Source organism: Protomyctophum parallelum (assembly GCF_964188405.1).
Source record: "Protomyctophum parallelum genome assembly, chromosome: 4".
Lineage (NCBI taxonomy): Eukaryota > Metazoa > Chordata > Actinopteri > Myctophiformes > Myctophidae > Protomyctophum > Protomyctophum parallelum.
Window position 1 is genome coordinate 22,018,334 of NC_139700.1, and position 21,057 is coordinate 22,039,390.

The 21,057-nt window shown below is 45.1% G+C and overlaps 1 protein-coding gene across 1 annotated transcript in view; it reads right to left on the minus strand.

Annotated features, from left to right (window-relative positions):
- Window positions 1-21,057, minus strand: part of wwox (WW domain containing oxidoreductase) — a 219,801-nt gene that overhangs the window by 185,128 nt on the left and 13,616 nt on the right. Inside the window, exon 5 of the mRNA XM_083762371.1 lies at window positions 15,257-15,363. Coding sequence (XP_083618497.1) covers window positions 15,257-15,363 — 107 coding nt within the window. The remainder of the gene's footprint in view (window positions 1-15,256; window positions 15,364-21,057) is intronic.

Below are 21,057 nucleotides of genomic sequence, written 5' to 3' on the forward strand. Positions count from 1 at the left end.
CCCCTGCAATACACTGTATGTGTGAATAAAGGCCACCACAGAGAGGTTAGAGGTCAAACTGTGTTTGTGTTATTACCCTGTTATTTGATATATTTACCCCCCCCCCCCCCCTTTCTCCCCCCCCCCCCCCCACCCCCCAAAAGTGCCTGTATATTGAGCTGGTTATCAAAAAATGTTATCGCTTACACACACACACACACACACACACACACACACACACACACTTCTCAATTGGAACACATTAAGTAATATTGCCCTGCGCCCCCCCAACAGGTCCAGACCCTAATAAAGGCTCTACACTCACACACTGAAGCAGTAGCAACACCTCTGAGCCTCCCTCAACACACACAGGCCTGATCACAGGTCAGTCTGTGGTCAGTCAGGGTCTCCCCTGACAGAGACACTGTTGGACTAACAGTAATATGCTCCCTGCTCCCCTGGTGCTACTTGTTGTTGGGGTTTCATTACACCTGCTCTCTACTAGGCTGAGAGCAGACCTGAAATTACACCTGCTCTCTACTAGGCTGAAATTACACCTGCTCTCTACTAGCCTGAGAGCAGAGCTGCTCTCTACTAGATTGAGAGCAGAGCTGCTCTCTACTAGATTGAGAGCAGAGCTGCTCTCTACTAGCCTGAGAGCAGAGCTGCTCTCTACTAGATTGAGAGCAGAGCTGCTCTCTACTAGATTGAGAGCAGAGCTGCTCTCTACTAGTCTGAGAGCAGAGCTGCTCTCTACTAGTCTGAGAGCAGAGCTGCTCTCTACTAGTCTGAGAGCAGAGCTGCTCTCTACTAGCCTGAGAGCAGAGCTGCTCTCTACTAGTCTGAGAGCAGAGCTGCTCTCTACTAGATTGAGAGCAGAGCTGCTCTCTACTAGCCTGAGAGCAGAGCTGCTCTCTACTAGTCTGAGAGCAGAGCTGCTCTCTACTAGTCTGAGAGCAGAGCTGCTCTCTACTAGTCTGAGAGCAGAGCTGCTCTCTACTAGTCTGAGAGCAGAGCTGCTCTCTACTAGCCTGAGAGCACACCTGCAACACAAGTCAACACTGTTACTGCGGCTTGCACATGCTTGCAGGATTGTGGATTTACTGTATACTAGGGGTGTAACAAATACAATATAGTAACTGTATCGCAATATCGACTTTAATTAAAAATATAGAAGTATATCCATATGTAAACAGCAAAATATCGTATTGTATAGTTTGACTTTGTATCGAATCGTTTTGCAATGTAAATAATACATTTAATCAATACTATAAGAAAAAGATGGGTTTAATTACTTTTCCATTCTATATAGCTGGTCTATAGAAAAATTTGTGTATTCATGTCAAGGCTTGGATTTTTCCATGTGTTCAAATACAATGTCCATCTATTTGCCAGAGAATCACTGTGTTTCACACATATTTAATGTATTTGCTAAAAAGTTACTGTATCGATTTCAAATCATTGAATCGTATCGCCATAATGAACCAATATCATTATGGCAATATATATAACAAGTGAGAAGTTGTACCCAACACATGGCAAGAAACCCAAAGCCACAACAGCTACGTCGCTATTGCAACACCCACAACACCATCTTACACACTACACTCACACACACTCACACGGGCAGTGACGTCACACAGTTACCCTTCGCAGTGTTGCAACGCTATCTCCTCCTATCGCGCCCATCGACCACACTCAACACCACCTGCCAAAAAATGTTCATTGCAGTGCCACCAAAAATGCCTCCCGTCCACACTCACGGCGGCAATGCATTTGTTTACTACAAACATTATCACCCCAAGCACCCACACCCCCGGAACACTGTTGCCCTTTCACCACGCTAAATTCGCCAGGTCTATGCAAGTGAGCACAAATTACATGTGAGAAAATTCATTCACAAGCCCACAAATGCCATTCAAATGCCATTCAACACACACTACGACTCGCTTACAATTCGCGAACCTGGCAACTACTACTCCGTCTTTTAATTGGCTACTAGCTCTCAGCCTGTGCTGCTCTGATCTCCGAGTCTCCCTGACAGTCCTGTCCACTGTCCGGACTCCGTAGGAGAAAAAAACGAGGAAGGAGAGGAATTTTCGCCTCACGATTTTGCTTATTCCTTCTAAATCTCTGTATATAAAATATCGCTCTCTCAGCGAATCTCTTAGTTACATCAACATTGTTCTTTGACAGTTTTTGGTTTGTGCCAAACTATTACAATTACACCGTTCAAATTCGCCATTTCGCCTGCCAGCCATACTGCCGAGTACATTTGATTGCGCACACACACGCACACGCACGATGGAAGCCACGATCTCTCCCTCTCGCCACGCCACGCACGCGGGCGCGCGCACACACACACACACACACACACACACACACACACACACACACACAGGAATAGCCGTGCAGCCTATACACGGCAGCAGCGAGACAGGACGTTATAATCTTGAGTTTCATTAAATAACTGTCTTTCTCCGCACGCGCACGTGCGCACACAACATTATTCAAGTGAAATGTGTAACGCCAATATTGGGCTAATATAGGCTACCAATATGTGGGTAGCCTACAGGGATTTACCCACGGAATGAATATATATATATATATAATCATCTATACCAGGGCTGCCCACACTTCTTTTTACTTCAGAGCTACTTTCAAAACGACCAGCTCATATACCCACCAAATAAAACTATCATCCCATTGCTGAAAATAGTTACAAAATGTAATTGAGGAGCCTTTCATAGGCTACATACAGTGGTGTCCCGTTCGTCTGTACCAGGCTGACTTCTATAGGTTTTGAAAGGTACCTTTCATTTTTTTATTCTTTATTTACCCAGGGAAGTAGCAGAGCACAGGTGCTCATTTTTAGCAACGCCCTGCACATCGAAACACACACACACACACACACACACACACACACACACACACACACACACACACACACACACACACAGTCATGTCAAAGGTACCTCTGGACGCCACACCTCTGATGGGTGGGGTTTAGTCTTAAGGGGTGTGTTTCTTTCACCCACTGTGTAATACAATAAATGGACAGTAGTACAGAGGCCAGAGAACTATAAGACAAACGCACATGGAATGGGAAATAGAGGGGGGGAAATGGAAATGGTAGGGTTTTTATTTTTGGTATTTGACTTTGCTACTGATGATTGTACGCAACAACAAGTATTGCATTGTGTGTTTGAGCTGACAGGCCCTTTTTGATGTCAATCAATCAAGTCATCTCAGGTCATCTCAAGCGGCAGATAGAAAAATCGTTTTTTATATTAAAATTATATATATTTTTAGGGCCATGTCATGTGGTCTAACTGCAAAGCCTTTGTGATCTATACTGGTAGATCCTGATCTACCTTTTGGGCACCGCTTAACGTCAGATCAGCGGTTTTGTCGGCCAGCGGCAAAAATGCTCCCCGACAGCATAATCGGAGCAAATACCGGGCAGTGTGTATGAGCCATAACGTGTTGACTACACTACACTACATTAATAAGGACACATAATAATAACTAATAACCCATCCGTTACTACATGTGGAGTCAACTCCCGCAATTTCCTTCTTCCAATAGTGCGCGGCAACGTAACTCTGGGATGAGCGGCCGCAAAATTCTAGTATATATATATATATATATATATATATATATATTAAAAATATATAACAAAATAAATACATAAATGGATGCACCTGGGACGTATCCTCAGTGATGTATCCCAAGGTCATCGGGGTTTCGGGTCTCCCAACATCATACCCCTCACTCAGGTGACCCAGCCGGGGTGATCAAGTCCCGACTTACGTCCCAGTAGCTACCCTCGATAAGTCCCATTAGGGAAAAACCAGGGCCACACAATCCATTCCTCCTGAACTACTCTGCCGGGACTGGGAGGTACCATTCTGGTGCATGGAATATACTGTATGTATATATATATATATATATATATATATATATATAGTGAGAGGAGAGAGAGAGAGAGAGAGAGAGAGAGAGTGCAGCCGTGCACCAGTTTGTACTGGTGCACGCATACTGTGTGAGCGAGCGGTTGCATTTGAGGCCACCAACCTCAACGATCAGCACAACATTTTATGGGAGTGCTTCACACTCCATTAAAAAGGACCAGACTCTGTTTTCAACATACCAAACAGCAATAACAGATTTAACAGCCCTTCTCTCTGTCCACTAAGCAGGCTCTCAATCTGCTGAATAAAGGGAGTAAACAACATAACTGAGCATTTACAATGGAACGACACAAAAGGGGGGAAATAATCAAGAAACAATATCAAATTAGTGGAACAAGATTATTCACACATTTTGGACTGAGACCGATTCTAAAAACGCCTTCTAAAGTTGTCTGTAAAACTCAAAATATTTATATAGCAGCATAAAAAATAAGTTTTTTTTTTAATACTGTACATAGTATACTAGAACCCCAAAAGGGGTTCCCGTCCAGGATTAAAGGGGCATGAAACCCTGGAGTTATTTTGTCATTTGTTTTTCTGTACAGATTGAAAACTACAGAAGGGAAAAACATTAGCACACTGAAATGTAAGCATTACCGTGGCCTCGCGCCTCGCGGCCAGGCATCGGTGCCTGTGTGTGTAATATATGGTATGCACACAAACCACTCGGCCACCGGAAGATCCAAAGCACGACTAAATCTTAGCCATTCATAATTAATTGTATTGGCTGCAGCTGCATTGCTTACACAAGTAAGACGCACAAACGCGGGAAGCGAACGCAGCTCGTAAATTGCAATAACAACAATTAGAATAAATTACGTACTTTTTTCTTTCTTTTTAGTTAATAATTTTTAAATAATAAGTTTTCTACTGTGTGTGTGTGTGTGTGGTTGTTTGTGTGCGCGTGTGTGTGTGTGTGTGTGTGTGTGTGTGTGTGTGTGTGTGTGTGTGTGTGTGTGTGTGTGTGTGTGTGTGTGTGTGTGTGTGTGTGTGTGTGTGTGTGTGTGTGTGTGCTACAGCTGCGCCCTCTGGTGGCGGGTGGGTGGTGTCACAGCGGGACAGACAGACACACAGACAGACAGACACACAGACATGATCTGCAGGGTCTCATAGTTAAATATGAGACCCTGCAGATCATAATGTGGACGACACAGGGTGAGTTGCACCCAACACCTGTCTCACAACACCCAACACCTGTCTCACAACACTTGGCTATAGAAACACAAGCAGACAACATACAGTCGTAGTTGCTCCAGGCCATGTAAAAATACTGATCACTTTGCAAGACATAGTGGTCATTTCATCATTGAAATGTTAGTTCTGAAATGAACACCCGAGCTGCTCTGCAAGTCAAACGACGTGCACTGGGAGATAATCGTCTTCGATATGGGCCAGGAGAGAATGAATCTAATAAAAAGGCAGTGTATCAAAGTATCGCAGTTAGACATTAGTCACGTGAGGCCAACTACGCCATAACCCCGGTGTTGGCTAAATGAATCCCCCTTGTCCCGCGTGTGATTTATGGACCTGTAAAAATACACGTTGTTTTTAATCTACTGCTGCCTGAATCTGCCTCTCTAATGAAATGTGGATCCGTGTGTGTGTGTGTGCGTGTGCGTGTGCGTGTGTGTGTGTGTGCGTGCGTGCGTTTGTGCATTTGATGATGATGTATGGTCTTTTCGTCTGATTCTTTGAGCATGAATTTACTCTCTGATAAATATGCATTCAGTTACACAGACTGATTAAGCTGTAAACCAGTGTTAACTCTGTGTCAAAGCACATGCAAACAACACAACACACACACACACACACACACACACACACACAGCTTCCCGGAATCTAATGATAGCTGTGCCCGGGGCAGGATTGTTTGGATGCCTGAAGTGGTTTGCTGATATCCCATTCCACTAGAGCCGACTGCAGTGAGTATCATATGAATACAGGACAAGGCTTAGAAGACTTAACAGCTATATAAGCAAAAAATCTCTATAGCACAGAACAAAAATAAATAAATAAAAAGTTGATTTAAAAAAAAAGAAAGGAAAACAAATACAAATCCTTTCTTGTCATGTTCCCAGTGCTGACGGAATCATTTCACACCATTTCCTTTGGAAACATGTGCTTCATCGTCTGTATATAGACATCGTTGTTGCCCTTCGTCATCAGGGTGACATTGAATTTGAGAGTGCTCAGGGTGCCTCTGCCTGCCTGGACATGGCAGCTGCTGACATGCTGTGACGCACCAGTCCGTTCATTACCGGACAATCCCCTATCTCTCACGCCAAACACAAATAGACAACGGGACTTTGCTGGCGCGCGCACAGTCTTCCTGTCTCTCCCCCCCACCCAAGTCTCTTATGTGTATAATTTACTGAGACACATACATGCACGCACAGACCAACATGTGCACACGTAACAATCACACACCCAAGGACCCTGTACTGTATGTAGTTGTGTTTTTCCATGCCGATGTGTGGAGTAGACTCTCGGTGGGTCAAGGAGCGACAAAGAGCATGGAGATCTCAGTGAGACATCAAAAAGCACAATTGCATCCAATTAGCCTGCGGTGTCTCCTCCCGCCATCATTGCGGTGCCATCTCGGACCCCGCAAGCTAATTTGGAACCACTGCTAAAGACGGTAGAGGAGCTTTTGGACGAAGCAATAAAGGGGGGATAAATGTCTCAGCCAGGTGCCAGATGGCTTCCGCATTGTACAAGAAGACTGCGTTAGCTTGGCAGACATCACCGATAGAAGCCCGGGCCTTATTTGGCTGGAGCATAATACGACAGGTTCATCTCCTGATTTAAAACATTATTACAGCGTGGGCCGGACTTGTCTCTCTCTCTCGCTCTGTCTCTCTCTGGTCAGCACTTCTCAGACTCTCAATAAATACAATCTCTCCTGGCAGAGAGAAAGAGAGAGAGAGAGAGAGAGAGAGAGAGAGAGAGAGAGGGAGGGGTGAGTGGGGTGGGGGGGCAGAGAAGGAAGACAGAGTGAGAGACAGAGAGATCCAAGCCACCTCTCACCTCTCTCATCATAAGGAGCCCTTCACCCCAGCGGCGACGTGCCTGCCCTCCTTCAGAGGCGAGAGAGAGAGAGAGAGTTAGGGATGAGACCAGGTTCAAACAACAAAGAGACACACGCCCATGCGTATCCTTTCCTCAACAGCCAGCCGACCCCCCACCAACCCCCAACCCCGACATCAGTGGCGGTGACATCGTTTAAATCGTTATATATAGTTTTCTTTTTTAAACCCTTCCCAACATGACCCATGGCGAGTGACCCGTCATCCCAACGCTTGCACGTTCAAAAAGGGGGAATAAATAAATGCTTATTTGGCAGAAAATGGTCACCCCGGCCTACTGTGTGATTTATTCAAAATTATTCCTTCACGGCCCCTTCTTCTTCACGCAGAGTACCTGCTCCTCTTCCTCCTCCACGGCAGACGGTAGCACCTGGCCAGAGCGGACGTGGGGATGGACGGACGGACGGACGGAGGGAGGGTTTCAGTGTTTCACTACGGGCTAGAATAACTAGGCAGAAAGGTGAGAGAGAGGGAGAGGAAGGTGGGACACGAGGAAGGAATGCAAGCCTGGCACTTTAAGGATTCATTTAGGGCTCCCCTACCATTTCCCTGGTCACTTTATTAGCAGTCGAAAAAAGAAAGAGTGATGTGTGTCCCAAAGCTATGCAAAGTGCATAATCAAGCATTTAAATACATGTGGACGGGGGTGGCGGGTGAATGTGTGCGTATACTGTATACACACGTGCACAGACATGCATGTACTCGTAGTACAGCGTATCACACAGTCTCACTCTCTCTCTCACACACACACACACACACACACACACACACACACACACACAAAATGCTTACTACAGTGAAGTGAAAGCGGCAGTTATTCAACTTTTACACTCTTATCCTACTTACAATGTATACCGCTGGAATATACCAAGCACCTTTTAATGATCCCATGAGCGGCATTACACTCCACTTGTGTAATATAAAGAAATCCTCCGTGGTGTATTAGGGGTAAACCCTGTTGTTCTCTAAGCGTTGTGTGTGGTCGCTCTTTGGAGGAATCAGTGGAAGATAGAATGGAAGAAGAAGAAGAAAACAGGTGGGGGGGAGGAGGGGGGTGTTGGCGGTATCATCAAATTTACATATCACAATTGCCCCCCTCAATTCCATCCGTCCCTCTCTTTGGCATCAAACGGATGGATGTACAATATGGTATTCCCAAGTTTATACAGCCAGAAAACCAAGGAGGGAACAAGAAAATAAATGTAAAGTATAGGGATGAGACCCGTGTCTCAGGCAAGCTGCTAATATGTGAGGAGACAGAGCAATTTGCACAGCACCTCATCCTGGGAATAAGTAGAGACAAAAACAAACACACCCTCTAGAATGATTCTGATCATATACTACCTCAGACTGGGGGTTGTGTGGGGGGGCAGTGGGGCACAATGGGGGGGTATATTCTGTGTAGTCTGGGGGGACGGTCTGGAAAGAGGGGCTCTAGGACTGCTTAAGTGCGAAGCCTCGACGACGCCAAACAATCTGCAGCGGATTTATTCCGATCCACCTGGAGACGACCGACGCAGTGGTGCGTCAGCACTCAGCAGCACATACATAAAAAACTGCCTACTTGGTTTTTATTAGGAAAGAAAACATCCCCGCATTGAGAGTCATACCTATCGCATCATCGCTCATGAGCGTGCTTTCTGTTTTGTGTTGTTTCTTCTAAAAGTTAAATAAATAGCGTATGTGTGTGAACTCCTTTTCTTCACATTTACAGTCGTTGTGTCTTGTCTTTACTCCAAGAGGGTAACATAGAAAGGTATAGTGTAAGTGTGAAATGTGTAAGAATGAAAACAAAACTAAAAGTGTTCTATCCTGAATTATTTTCTTCTTTCTAATGATTTGATCAGCCCAAAACATTGTGTTTATTGTCATGATTTGTCACGATCAGAGTTGGCTTTGTCCGCGACATAAACGTCTTTATATAAATACTTTTTGAAACGTCTATGAGGAAAATTAACAGGGAATTCACTTCTGGATCTCTCGTCGTCGTGAAAGGGGGGCGGGACTGCTGTCTCTCCAGCTCTTTAATAAACAGAAATACATTGTCAGATGGGTTGCCAATTTCAGCCAATCAGGAGAGTTCCATTTTATAGCGATCGGATTCCAAATTTCTCTGCTCATTTCTTTGTGTCATCACTTCCAATTTCACTGGTTTATCCTGTATGACGTCTCTCTCCTGACTGGATACAATTTATATCCCGAACCGTAAAATGCTGATTTCTGTTTGCAGCTGCACAGATCATTGATAGCAATGATTACTATCAGAACATAAAGCAATTTAACACTTATTTTAACAAACAAAATAAGAAATATGCACTTGATGACTGCGCTCCATTATGAAATAACCAATACACCATCACTAAAGAGGAGGAATGGTGAGGAAAACATAAGAATAAGAATAATCCCAAAGCCTTGAAACTCCGTTAAATAAAACGTTAACCGGTGATCTATGCTATCCTCTCTGGTAGCAGAGGACAGAGTTAAGAGTCCTGCTCAGTGACCTAGGATATGAAATGGACCTCCATTTCCTTGCTCAATGTGGGGGAAAAGGGACAAAGAAAATGAAAGAGAGAATAAACAGGCAAACAGAGGAGGTGACGGCCTACTGAGGCCCTTTGTGAAAGAGAGACTGCATGGGGTACTAAAGAGTCAACTTAAGAGTCAGGGTACGGAAGGAGTTCAACAGAAAGGAAGAATGACTAAAAAGCGCAGCATCCTGAGGCCTCTGGAGTGTGTGTGTGTGTGTGTGTGGGGGGGGGGGGGTCTGCAACCGAACAGGTCAGCATTTCATACGTGTCACTTCCTGTTGGCCTCAGCTGGGAGGAGCGAGCCATGGCATGGCGGCCAGAGGGCTACAGGGCCTGTCACAATGACACAGGAGGTTATGTACTGGGCAAACAGACGCATGCACGCACGCATGCCGTAACAGCACACAAACAATAGCATGCATGTGGATGGATATGCACACATTAACCATGTTTCCATTGGATGTCAACCACTTAAGCCTAGCCTCACATAGCCAGACAATCAGACGTCTCCACCTAGTGACATCTAAAGTCAATTAATGGTGCTTCTCAAATTGGGGTCCGAGGACTCCCAGGGGTCCTTGGGGGGTTCCAGGCGATCTGAGCCTCCCCTCCCCGGTAGAAAACAGCTGAGAACAATGACATCATCAAATTTGGAGCGACGCGCCTCTGCACTGTTATTGGTTAGCGAAATACAAGGAAGTGGGCTTCCAATGCAAAATCTTCCAATGGGTTTCCCCAGGCTGTTCTTTTTGAGCCGAATGCAAAACGCAAAAAAAAGCCTGCAGGGTACCGAGGCTACCATGCATCTGGTTACCACTCGGTATCTTAGTGTGACAAGGCTAAGTACCTGTCTGTCTGCCACGCTGACTGACCGCTCCTTTCCCTGTCTCGGTCTGCCCGTCTCGCCCCCCTGTCTCTCTGGCCTGTGTTAATGTGCTGTTGTTTGACATTGCAAGCAGCAGGCTGTTTTCTCCTCCCCGGCAGCCTCGGCGGACAGTGAGCTTTAGCCTAATTGGTTCCAGAGCAGACCCTGACAAGAGCTGCTCTCCACAGTGGCTCATATTAATACACCCCCCGTACTCCCCTCCCTGACACATACACACAACCATATTAATACCCTCCTCCCCCCCCCACCCGCACACAAGCAGCAGCAATCACAAACACGGCAATCAGTGGCTAGCTTGCTAATTAAGGCCCTTACAAAGGATCTTATTAGCATGTGTTGTAGTAGAGAGGGGGTGGCAGGGGAAATGGGCATTTTGGGTAAAAAATAATAATAATAATAATAATAATACAAGATACCAGACGTGTGTGTGCGTACATTGTTCTACTCTGGGGGCCAAGGGCCTTGGTCTGCCCACCAAGCACTGGGCTGCATCTCCGGGGAGTCCATTACAGCTCTCAGAGGGAGACGTCAAGAGTCAAAGATAAGCAGAATTTTAGAGGCAATCAGGAAAAACAAATCACTGGCACGCAGGCACCGCTTTGGTTTTTAACCAGCAGCTTATAAGCTGCCTGGGTATACTGTGAGAGGAATAGGCGATGGATCTAGGAGAGGGACTGTGGTGTCTGGTGCTTGGTGCAGAGAACGTAGCATCAGAGAGCCGTACCAATGTGTCTGTTTTCCATTTGTGCACTTCACTCTTAGAGTAGTCTCGCGTGGCCAGACTGTTGCTTCTCGCAATTTTCAAATGCTTCCGTCATACAGTCTGGACTGAGCAACGGAAGCTTTGATGATGAGTAAAATATAAAGCGGTAGTGGAGCCTCCTCCTCACTTCCATTTCGTTTTTACAGTCGCGCAAATTCATCCTAATATAAATAAATCATCTAAGCATAGGATATATAGCTTGCTGCTTAGCAGAAATGGGTGAAAAACTTAGGCCTAAAGATATTTTCAAAACATAGCCAGACAACTGTCTGGCTATTTTTAGACTACTCTCTCAAAAAAAACTACTCTCAGAGTTACGTACAAATGGATAAATTAATACGGAGGTCGGATTCTATTCCGTACAAGAAGGAATGAAACATTATTCGGGGGCAATAAACAAAAACGGAACCATCGCAATGATCGCATATGATAATACGAGCCCATCCAAGTCGGACTGCTCCTTCATTTCCGCCATTTCAACCACAATCAACTCTTATTTTCCTTTCGCTCATCTGTCTTTGCATTCCGCCCGTCCGTCATCTCTCTCCCGCCATCCTCTTCCCCGGGCATCCATCTGCTGGTTAATCCCCTCTAAGTTTTACTGTGGCTTCCTCACAGCCTGTAAACGCAGCCCCCCTTGAACCCTATAAAGACGGCCCCGGCATCACATCAGAGCTTATTGTAAAACACAATCAGAAGGTAAACGGTGGTTAGCCCCTCTACACTATACTCTAAACTCCCCTATTGTAAAACACAATCAGAAGGTAAACGGTGGTTAGCCCCTCTACACTATACTCTAAACTCCCCTAATGAATCAGAAGGTAAACGGTGGTTAGCCCCTCTACACTATACTCTAAACTCCCCTAATGAATCAGAAGGTAAACGGTGGTTAGCCCCTCTACACTATACTCTAAACTCCCCTAATGAATCAGAAGGTAAACGGTGGTTAGCCCCTCTACACTATACTCTAAACTCCCCTAATGAATCAGAAGGTAAACGGTGGTTAGCCCCTCTACACTATACTCTAAACTCCCCTAATGAGCCTGCTGGCGGTTGGCAGCGGTGGAAAAAGTACTCACAATTTTCAATACTGCAATATAGAAATACTGCGTTCAAAAAGTACTTGAGTAAAAGTACAAAAGTATTAGCATCGAAATGTACTTAAAGTACCAAAAGTATTATGCAGAATGTCTCATTTCAAGTTTTCAAATGTATAAAAATCTTTTGAAAATAGCAGGTCCACAAGCTTGTACATCGAAATGCTTAAATGGCTGAAGTGGTTATTGCATTGATTTTAAATAATAATCAAAATAATATAATAATACATTTAGTGTATTAAAACTAAAAAGCACAATATTTGCCTCTGAGATGTAGTAGAGTAGAAGTAAAAGTACTGGCAAATACTTGAGTAAAGTACGAATACCTCAAAATTGTACTTAAGTACAGTATTAGTTACTGGTGTCACTGTCCACCACTGGCGATTGGGCTGCACTGCGACCACGGATAGCTGGCGAGCAGCAGGAGAGAGAAAATGGCTTATTGGAAGGAAGTCCTGCCATGAAGAGCGGAGCAGAGGCCCCATAATGCTAGCCACGTATAACGTAAACACAGCCAGAACAATAGAGAAATAAATCCATGATTACTTCACCCCAACGTTATTTAATATGATATTCATATCAGCTGAGAACAATGATTGCTCTCTCGCTCTTCTGGGAACCTGCACTGTACAACAAGTAGTGTTTCCCAAACGGTATATGCACACCGATGAGACAAGTCCAGGTGTAGCTTTGCATTTTGCGCCAACACATTCATAGCATTATTTTATTTTGTGTTTGGTTTTATTCGACAGGACTTTCAGTAGAGAGACAGGAAACGGGGAGAGATTCAGGGAGTGACGCATGCATGCAGAAATGTTTCCGCCGCTGGGCTCGGAATCAAACCTGGGCCACGCTGTCAGGCATCAGAGCCTATGTGGTACGCACCTTAATCACCTTAATCACTGGGCCATCGGCGCCCCCATAATGAATTAATTATTTTGCATGTCATTATCTGCACAAATTGTTATTATTTTTGTGCAAAAAGATCTCAGAAGCTCACACCATGTGACATTGTGTAACGTTTGAGCAAATTCTTTTTAAGCACTGCTGTGCAGTGTGCAGCAGTACATTGTGCTGTCGATACAGCATAGCTGCATGCTGGTCCTGGCAGAGCAGAGCATGATTGGCCGGGAAGGATGTGCCCTCTGACCCTGCTCTTCCTTAACAGCCAGTGGCCGTTGTGACCTGCCCATTATCCGCAATGTGTGTGACCCTGCTATTATACCCCACTGTCAGAAGAACCACTACATCTCTCCTCACCACTGCTATGAATGTTGGAGCCACTGCACGTACACTTACACACAGGGAAAGAACGCACCAGGAGAGACAGAGAACAAGAGAGAGAGGGGGGGGGGGGTGAAAGAAAAGAGGCTATTGTGAGTAACGGCAGGCAGGTAGTTAGAGGTCAGGGGGCGTCCCGCGGTATCGGGGACGGCAGCTCGGCTCCCTGGCAGCCGGGGCGGAACTCTGCGAGCGACCTGGAAGTAGATATGATGACCTTTTGTACGACGGACCCCCCAAAATATAGCCTCTTATCAAAATGACCTTAGCGCGGGGAGCATGGGAAGCGAGAGGAGAGTCCATCCATCAACTTTAAGATTAATCCTCCCCGCTATTCTTCTCCCGAATCTATTAATAATGTCGCCGGAGGGGGAGAATTTTGCTCTAAAGATTTATTCTGATATCGTGACTTTTATTCATTAACCTGTAGTGTAGGCAGGGGGATTCCTTATGAAGGAAATGTGGTGTGGTGCGTGGGGAAGTCTTACTTTGTGGAGGACGCTCTCTTTGGACTTTTTAATGGCTCGATGGTTGCGACGGGAAAATCATTATGCACATGCCATTGTACTACAGGAAACAGTGTCATTCACTCACCCGGGCTCGCTGAATTAGTTCATTTTTTTAAGCGGTTCTAAACATGAACAGTTTTCCCGACAACGTCTCGGTTAATTCCAACGGGCGGAACACGCGTGGAAGGCTGAAAAATCAATTGGGACTATGAAATCCCGGCATTTAGATCAGAGCTTTTCCCCCTCGCTCATTTAGACAAAGAGGCCGCATTAATAGATCTGTACAGTGGATTTCACACTGCGGAGCAGCCCTGACAGCCTCGGGGCTTAGTTCAATTAGAGACTTGGGGGAGTTTAAACACCGCAGCCCTACTCTTACTCAAAGGCATTTGTCTCTCTCTCTCTCTTCCTCCCTCTCTCCATATCTGCACTGAGCACTCAGCTCTCCTCCGTCTTCAAGTCCCCCCCATCTCTGTAATCAACCCAGTGCTAATGGCTTATTCTTTCTGCTTCAGCAACCACATTTCACTTGTTTATTTTCCCACACTCGTAAATCTGGGGGACGCGTCACACAAGCACTGCGATATTAGAGCAATAATCTCAGGTAATTATCAGATGCCCTCTCCCTCCCTATACTCAGTCCCTCCCCTCCCTCGCCAATCTATAGCACCCCCCGCCCCCTTCAATACTAGACCTCCATACTTTTTTCCTCTGTCACCGAGAGGATAGCAGGCTTGCAGTTTCAGAACATATGGACTATGCGCAAGTCTGTGTTCATGTATTCAGTATACGTTTCCAGAGCGCACTTCACACCGAGCAATACAAACACAAAGTAGATCAGAAACAAAACATAATGGCTGTGCGAGTCAGCCGGGCTGGTTGAAATTCATTGAACAAGAATGACTCAGTCATAACTGCTAGGTGCAACAAGCTCTTGTAGCGCCTGTTTTCTTCGTTTCCGAAGTGTCATTGGCTTAGGAGGCAGCCAATCATGAGTAGGTCGTTAGTAAGGTCGCTAGGAGGCAGCCCATCATGACTATGTTGTCCCTAAAGTCGCCACCAAAGTTGTCTTTACGGTCGTCAGTAGAGGTGGGTGCAAATGTAGTCCAGGCGCTTTTCAAGCACCTGGCCAATAGTTTCCACTGCCACTTACCCACTCCTGCTGTATGAGGCCGACCGCCTTGCCGGCCCGGGACAGATTCCGACATGCCAGGATCACGTGCGCACCGTGGAGGGCGAAGGACTTGGCCGTCTCAAAGCCTGCAGTGTGGAGAGAGAGACAGAAAGAGAAAGTGAGAGTTGGGGGGGAGGGGTTGGAGAGACATAGGCCGACAAAGACATGGTGAGGAAAGAGATGGCAAGAGCACAACGCTTTCAAGATTAAGCTATTTTTTAAGATAACTCTTGAGATTCTCAGGGCAGTCGGATCGGGGCGGGGGGTGGATTACAATCCCCATCAATTTTCCATGCAATTTCTTTCATTGAGGAAGAAGCCAGTGGTCTTGTGGAGAAACTTAATCATTTCTCTCTGAAGTGATGGTGCTGATTGAATTAATGTGGTTGCTGGGAGAAGTTCCCCTTCTTCCTCCTCCGAGATAAAGTTTGGGCGTCCGACCACAGGCGTGCAGGAGGTGTCGCTCAGTGTGCATGGGTTGACTGAGCTTGGTTACTAATTGTGTTTGTAATTATACAACGACGGCATCAATTATGCAAACAGCAGCCATTGTGGAGACGGGGAGTCAAGTGTTGAACAACTTAGCCGCCACGACGTTCGTTCAGACTGAACCTTGGCGTTGATATTACAGGCACATCAAAGGGCCTCCGATAAGGACGTTTCTCCCATCAAATGAGGTCCTCTGATAGAAGCAGGATTTATCAGTCCAAGACTATACTTCATGGCTCCATCCAAATCATACAAGTCACGATAAAACTGACAAAAAAATGAAGATGGAGGGAGAAGTTCATTTCTAAATTGCAACTCTAAATGGGTCATTTCAACCCGTAGGTTGAATTAATTTATGGGATTCTTCTTTTTTTTCTCACACATTATATATTTTTTTATTTCCTCTGACATTCACTATATCCTTCAAACGTTTTGCAAAACAGTAAGGGCCCTATTTTGCGCCACCCCTTACCCCTTATCCCTAAACTTTTACCATTTTGAAAAACAGGTTAAAATAGTTCAACTAGTTGATCTACATTGACACGTTGTGAGCTTGTAGATCGTCTATTTGAACTATTTTAAAATGTTTTTCAAAATAGTTTAAAACGGGGGCACGGTGGCACAGTTGGTAGTGCTGTCGCCTCACAGCTAGAAGTTCCTGGGTTCGATTCCCGCTCGGGGCGCTGTGGGTGCTGGCGGCGTGTTTCCTCCTCCGCATCATCAGTACCCATACCCGAAGGCGGGGTTGGCGAAAGGGCCTTTCTGTGTGGAGTTTGCATGTTCTCCCCGTGTCCCCTAGGGTAGGTACCCTCACAAAAACATGCAGTAATCCTGGTCTCTAAACTGCCTCCCCCTGGCCAGCCGGGACGCCTGATGGAGGGGAAAGGAACTGGTTGGAATAACGTGCTCCTTCCACGCGCTACGTCCAACCAGGGAAACTCCCCCCTGTCAGGTGTAAAGGAGCAACTTGGACACTCAAGCATGAAGGAAGTATGAGTTAAGTCCGTTGCTCTCCCTAGGTTGGCGGAGGGTGTGTAGAGCCCAGGATCACATCACAGGATGATTGACACAGGGGTGAAAAATGGGTTACAAAATCGTGGGACAAAAAAAAAAAAAGGCAAATAAGTTTAGGGATAAGGGGTAATGGGTGACACAAGATATAGGGCTAAGTCTACAATGGCACAGAAGCACAGTCAAAATGTTTCAAAAGCACTCTTACACAGTACAGACCCAGAAAACAAATATCGTCGCTGTCAGGAGGAAACCACCTAACTACATTTATTGAGGTTTTTGATTTTCTTTCATAAATCGATGCTATTGAACACCCTTTACGTCTGTGTGTTGGTTAAAAATATATATTGAACCAATGAAAAGTATTAAAAAGCAATTCGGTCAAAACCTCTTAACTCCATTGGAAACAAACAAACACCTCCCAATCTCATGTAAGTAATTGACAATATATAAAGTCACAATACCAACTATGATGAGGCAGTATCACGTTGTTTTAAATATATAATATATATACGGTTTTATTCATTTCCCGAAAAGATTTGGAGTTAGGTGGTTTCTCCCCGACAGCAGAGATATGTACAAACACATGCGAGCCAATACACAGACGCACAGAGCGGGCGTCGTGCCCTGATTGACAAACCAACGCATACGGCTAAGTGATTGTGGCGACGAGGGTCTGAGGCGGCGGGCGGCACAGCAGGCGGGGGGTGTATCAGACGGTGGATTAATATGAACTGTAATTAGATTATATGTCTTAATCTGATTTTCATTAAGGAACGGAACTGGGAGGCCTAATTGTGAGAAGGGGAGTGTTAAGGAGTAATATCTATTAAAACTCAAAAATTGGAGCGGGATGGGAAGCCCTTTCTGACAAGTGAAGCATGGAATTAAATTATATGACACCTTATTAGGTGTAATGGAGGGGACTGCAGCTGTGTGTGCAGAGATCGTTTCGCTCGCGAGAAATGGAAATGAAAATAAAAAACAACACGATTGAGAAATCAGCGGTTTCAGCTGCTGAGTGTACACACACACACACACACACACACACACACACACACACACACACACACACACACACACACACACACACACACACACACACACACACACACACACACACACACACACACACACACACACACACACACAAACACACACACACACACAGTAGAGTAGCTACCTTCAAGACACAAATTCAAACTCAACACAAACACAAACCATATAGAGAAAATGAGCTAAATGTGTGGCAAATCTGCAAAACAAAATGCTTACCACTAGCTTTTTTGTGTCCATAATGTGTCTACTATAACAATATAAAAGGCAAAATTCCAAAAGAATCATTACACTTTAAGTAGCATGTGACATGTCAAACTAGGGGATTTTCATGATGCTGAATCCATTCCAAGCATTCATTTTGCACGAAAATACTCCTTGGGCTAAATTCGGCCATATAGCCACTTGCCCAAATGTGCCCAATTCATGTAAAAAGGAGTGGTTTTTGTACAAATCGAATGCTTGCAATGGATTCAGAATCATGAAACACCCTATAGTTTGACACATGCTACTTAAGAAATGCCCTGCTCTCCAAAATGTTTTGGAAGTGTGTTATAGTATTGCCCTAGGATACATTCATTCATTCATTCAAACCATTATTTATTCTCGAAAGACATTGAGGTCAATCATCCTCCTTTGCAGTGTTGTCGAGACACACATACCTACAGCAGCACATTCTAAAATGTTACACATCAAAACAGCAAAAGTTATACAAAGGGAGAGAGAAATAAACTGGATTCCAAACAACGCCATAAGTTAAACAGTGATTATTTCATCCTCAGTAAATTGAACAAGAATACTGGCTGCCTAGTAAACATCACCTCGCACTCTCTCACGCTCACTTGTTGTGTGTACAAACCATGAAAGTGAAATTAATCGACACCAGTGTTTTCCATAATAGAGAACAAATTAGAATATGGCAGCGACAACAACAGCAGCGACGAAGCCATGTATTTCCAATGACAAATAACAAGGGCTTGACATTAATTGTGAAATAACGAGAGTGGCGTTGCTGTACAGAGGCATTCCCCCCACCCCCATGCCTGTGTTGCCGGTAAAGAGGGGCCATGCTGAAATGGGTTCCTGGTCAGGTGTACAACAAAAGGGAGCCTGTTTCACCGTCGCACGCTGACGCCGGAACATGACGAGAGGTCACTGCAGGGTTTCTGTTGCACACCGGTGGATCGACAGACGCCATGAGCTGTTTTACAACACGCGGTAGGCCGTACGGTAGCTGTAATGTTGGGCCTGGAACAGTCCTCAAAGCTCTTTGTCTCTGTCAGACAATGGCGAAGTCCGTACACAGTAGATTTGAGAAAAAGAAAGGGAGAATTCTCTACACTTTCAAGTGTCAACCCCAGTCTGAGTGTAGACATCTGGCAGAAGTGAACGCACAGCACAGTCCAGCCTCACCGAACCATCAAATCACACGTGTTTTGTAGTAAAAATATACACAGTATATATATTTATATACAGTAAAAAGGTTCCACAAACTGTTCAAAATGTATTCTACTGTATTGTGTAAAACATGGGTGGGGGGGAAAAATCTCCATTAAGCAGTGAATGCTCTTCATGGTACATTAGGATCCTGGCCCTCCTGATATCCCCAATAATGAGTGTGATTTAGTGATTTCACGCTTTGTTTGTCCTCCCCGCCCCACCGACCCTCCCTGGATCCCCGTCGTACACAGGTGTATTGGCTCAACGTAATGAGATCATTACCAGCCTCGTCAGGGAACGTGTTTATTTGGCAAACGGAGCGGCCGCCGACTCTCTCTCTTTAACTTGATCTGCATCCAAAGAGGCATTTAGCTAAAATAAGCCCAGTACATGTGGGCAAAGTGAAAGTCAATTTGGATCATTGCAAGACCTATGGGTAAGCATGTTTTGGAGCATTCCGCACCATAAACAGACATAGCTGCCTAAATATCACATATTCACCTCAAGGCACCATTGGCTTGAACATGTATGTAACATGAGTTTATAATGGTCAAGTTATAATATTCTCAAATCATTACGATTGTTACTTTCAGCATGCAAAAAATATGGTACCTGTGATATCCCTGGGAGCTATGAAAAGATATGAATGAACATGGGAAACAGGGAAAACGATCTTCTGGCTTCCTTTTTCATCAGCTGCTGTTCTTTAAACCAAATTCTCCAAATAGACTATGGGTTGTTGTGTTCCTTTTCTGGTGAAGGGCAACTCTTTTTTCCCTCCTTGTGTCAAAAGTAATAGTTGTTAAGGTGGATTGGGGCAGTATTCCACCATTTCCACACAGGTGAACTAAATCTCTCCTAAATTGGGCCTAGTGATACCTCAGTTTTGGCCTGCAATTCTACCCCCACAGGCTCTATCCCTCTAGACCCCAAGAACACTAACTCCTGAGTGTCTCAATGATGAGTACACCTGTTCCGAGTGGCTGCTGTGAATTTCCAGACCCAAAAGAACATCCCAGCTTTGCAGGAGCACCTTCTAATTCCTTTCCATTAGTTTTAGAGGAGGGGGGTTGTCACCCCCCCCCCCCCCCCCCCCCCCCCCAAAAGTGGAATGTATGGTCAGTAATTACAGAGAGAGGTATAGAGCTGTTCCGGACGAGAGTAGTGGCTTTATACCCCATGTACCTCAGTCCACCACTGTTACCGCATGTGCACGAGCACACGCACACACACACACAAGCAGAAAAACCATGCACATTATAGCACACAAGGCCAAATATACACGTGTATAAATATACGTACCATATATATTCTCTAGACACGCACGCACACAGTGTGCTTGTGCGTACAGACACGTCGTACATCTCCAGAGTGCGAGGGCTATTTTCATCACAGCCATCAACCCCCCCCCCCCCCCCCCCCCTTCATGTAACTTTTGTCCCCTCATCATCTGCAGACTGTAAACTCGATAGGTCTATAAACTACTTGACTACACACAATAACCCGGCGCTACCCCCTTTTCATTTTATTTCACTCACACAGCCTTTGAGCACATATATGTATCCCATCCTCTCTTAAAGCACTTCACTTCTATTATATTAGAGCTGTAATCATTATTGAGCCCTTCTTGGCCTCCAGCGTTAACGCTCTCCTTGCATGTTACACCGTGGTTTGGGTCTGCATATAGCCAGTTTCATCCAAGGTTAATAAAGTTGAATAATTTGACTAACCAACCATAACTGGTTCTCATTACGTAGCCAATAAACACATTCATCAGGGAGGAC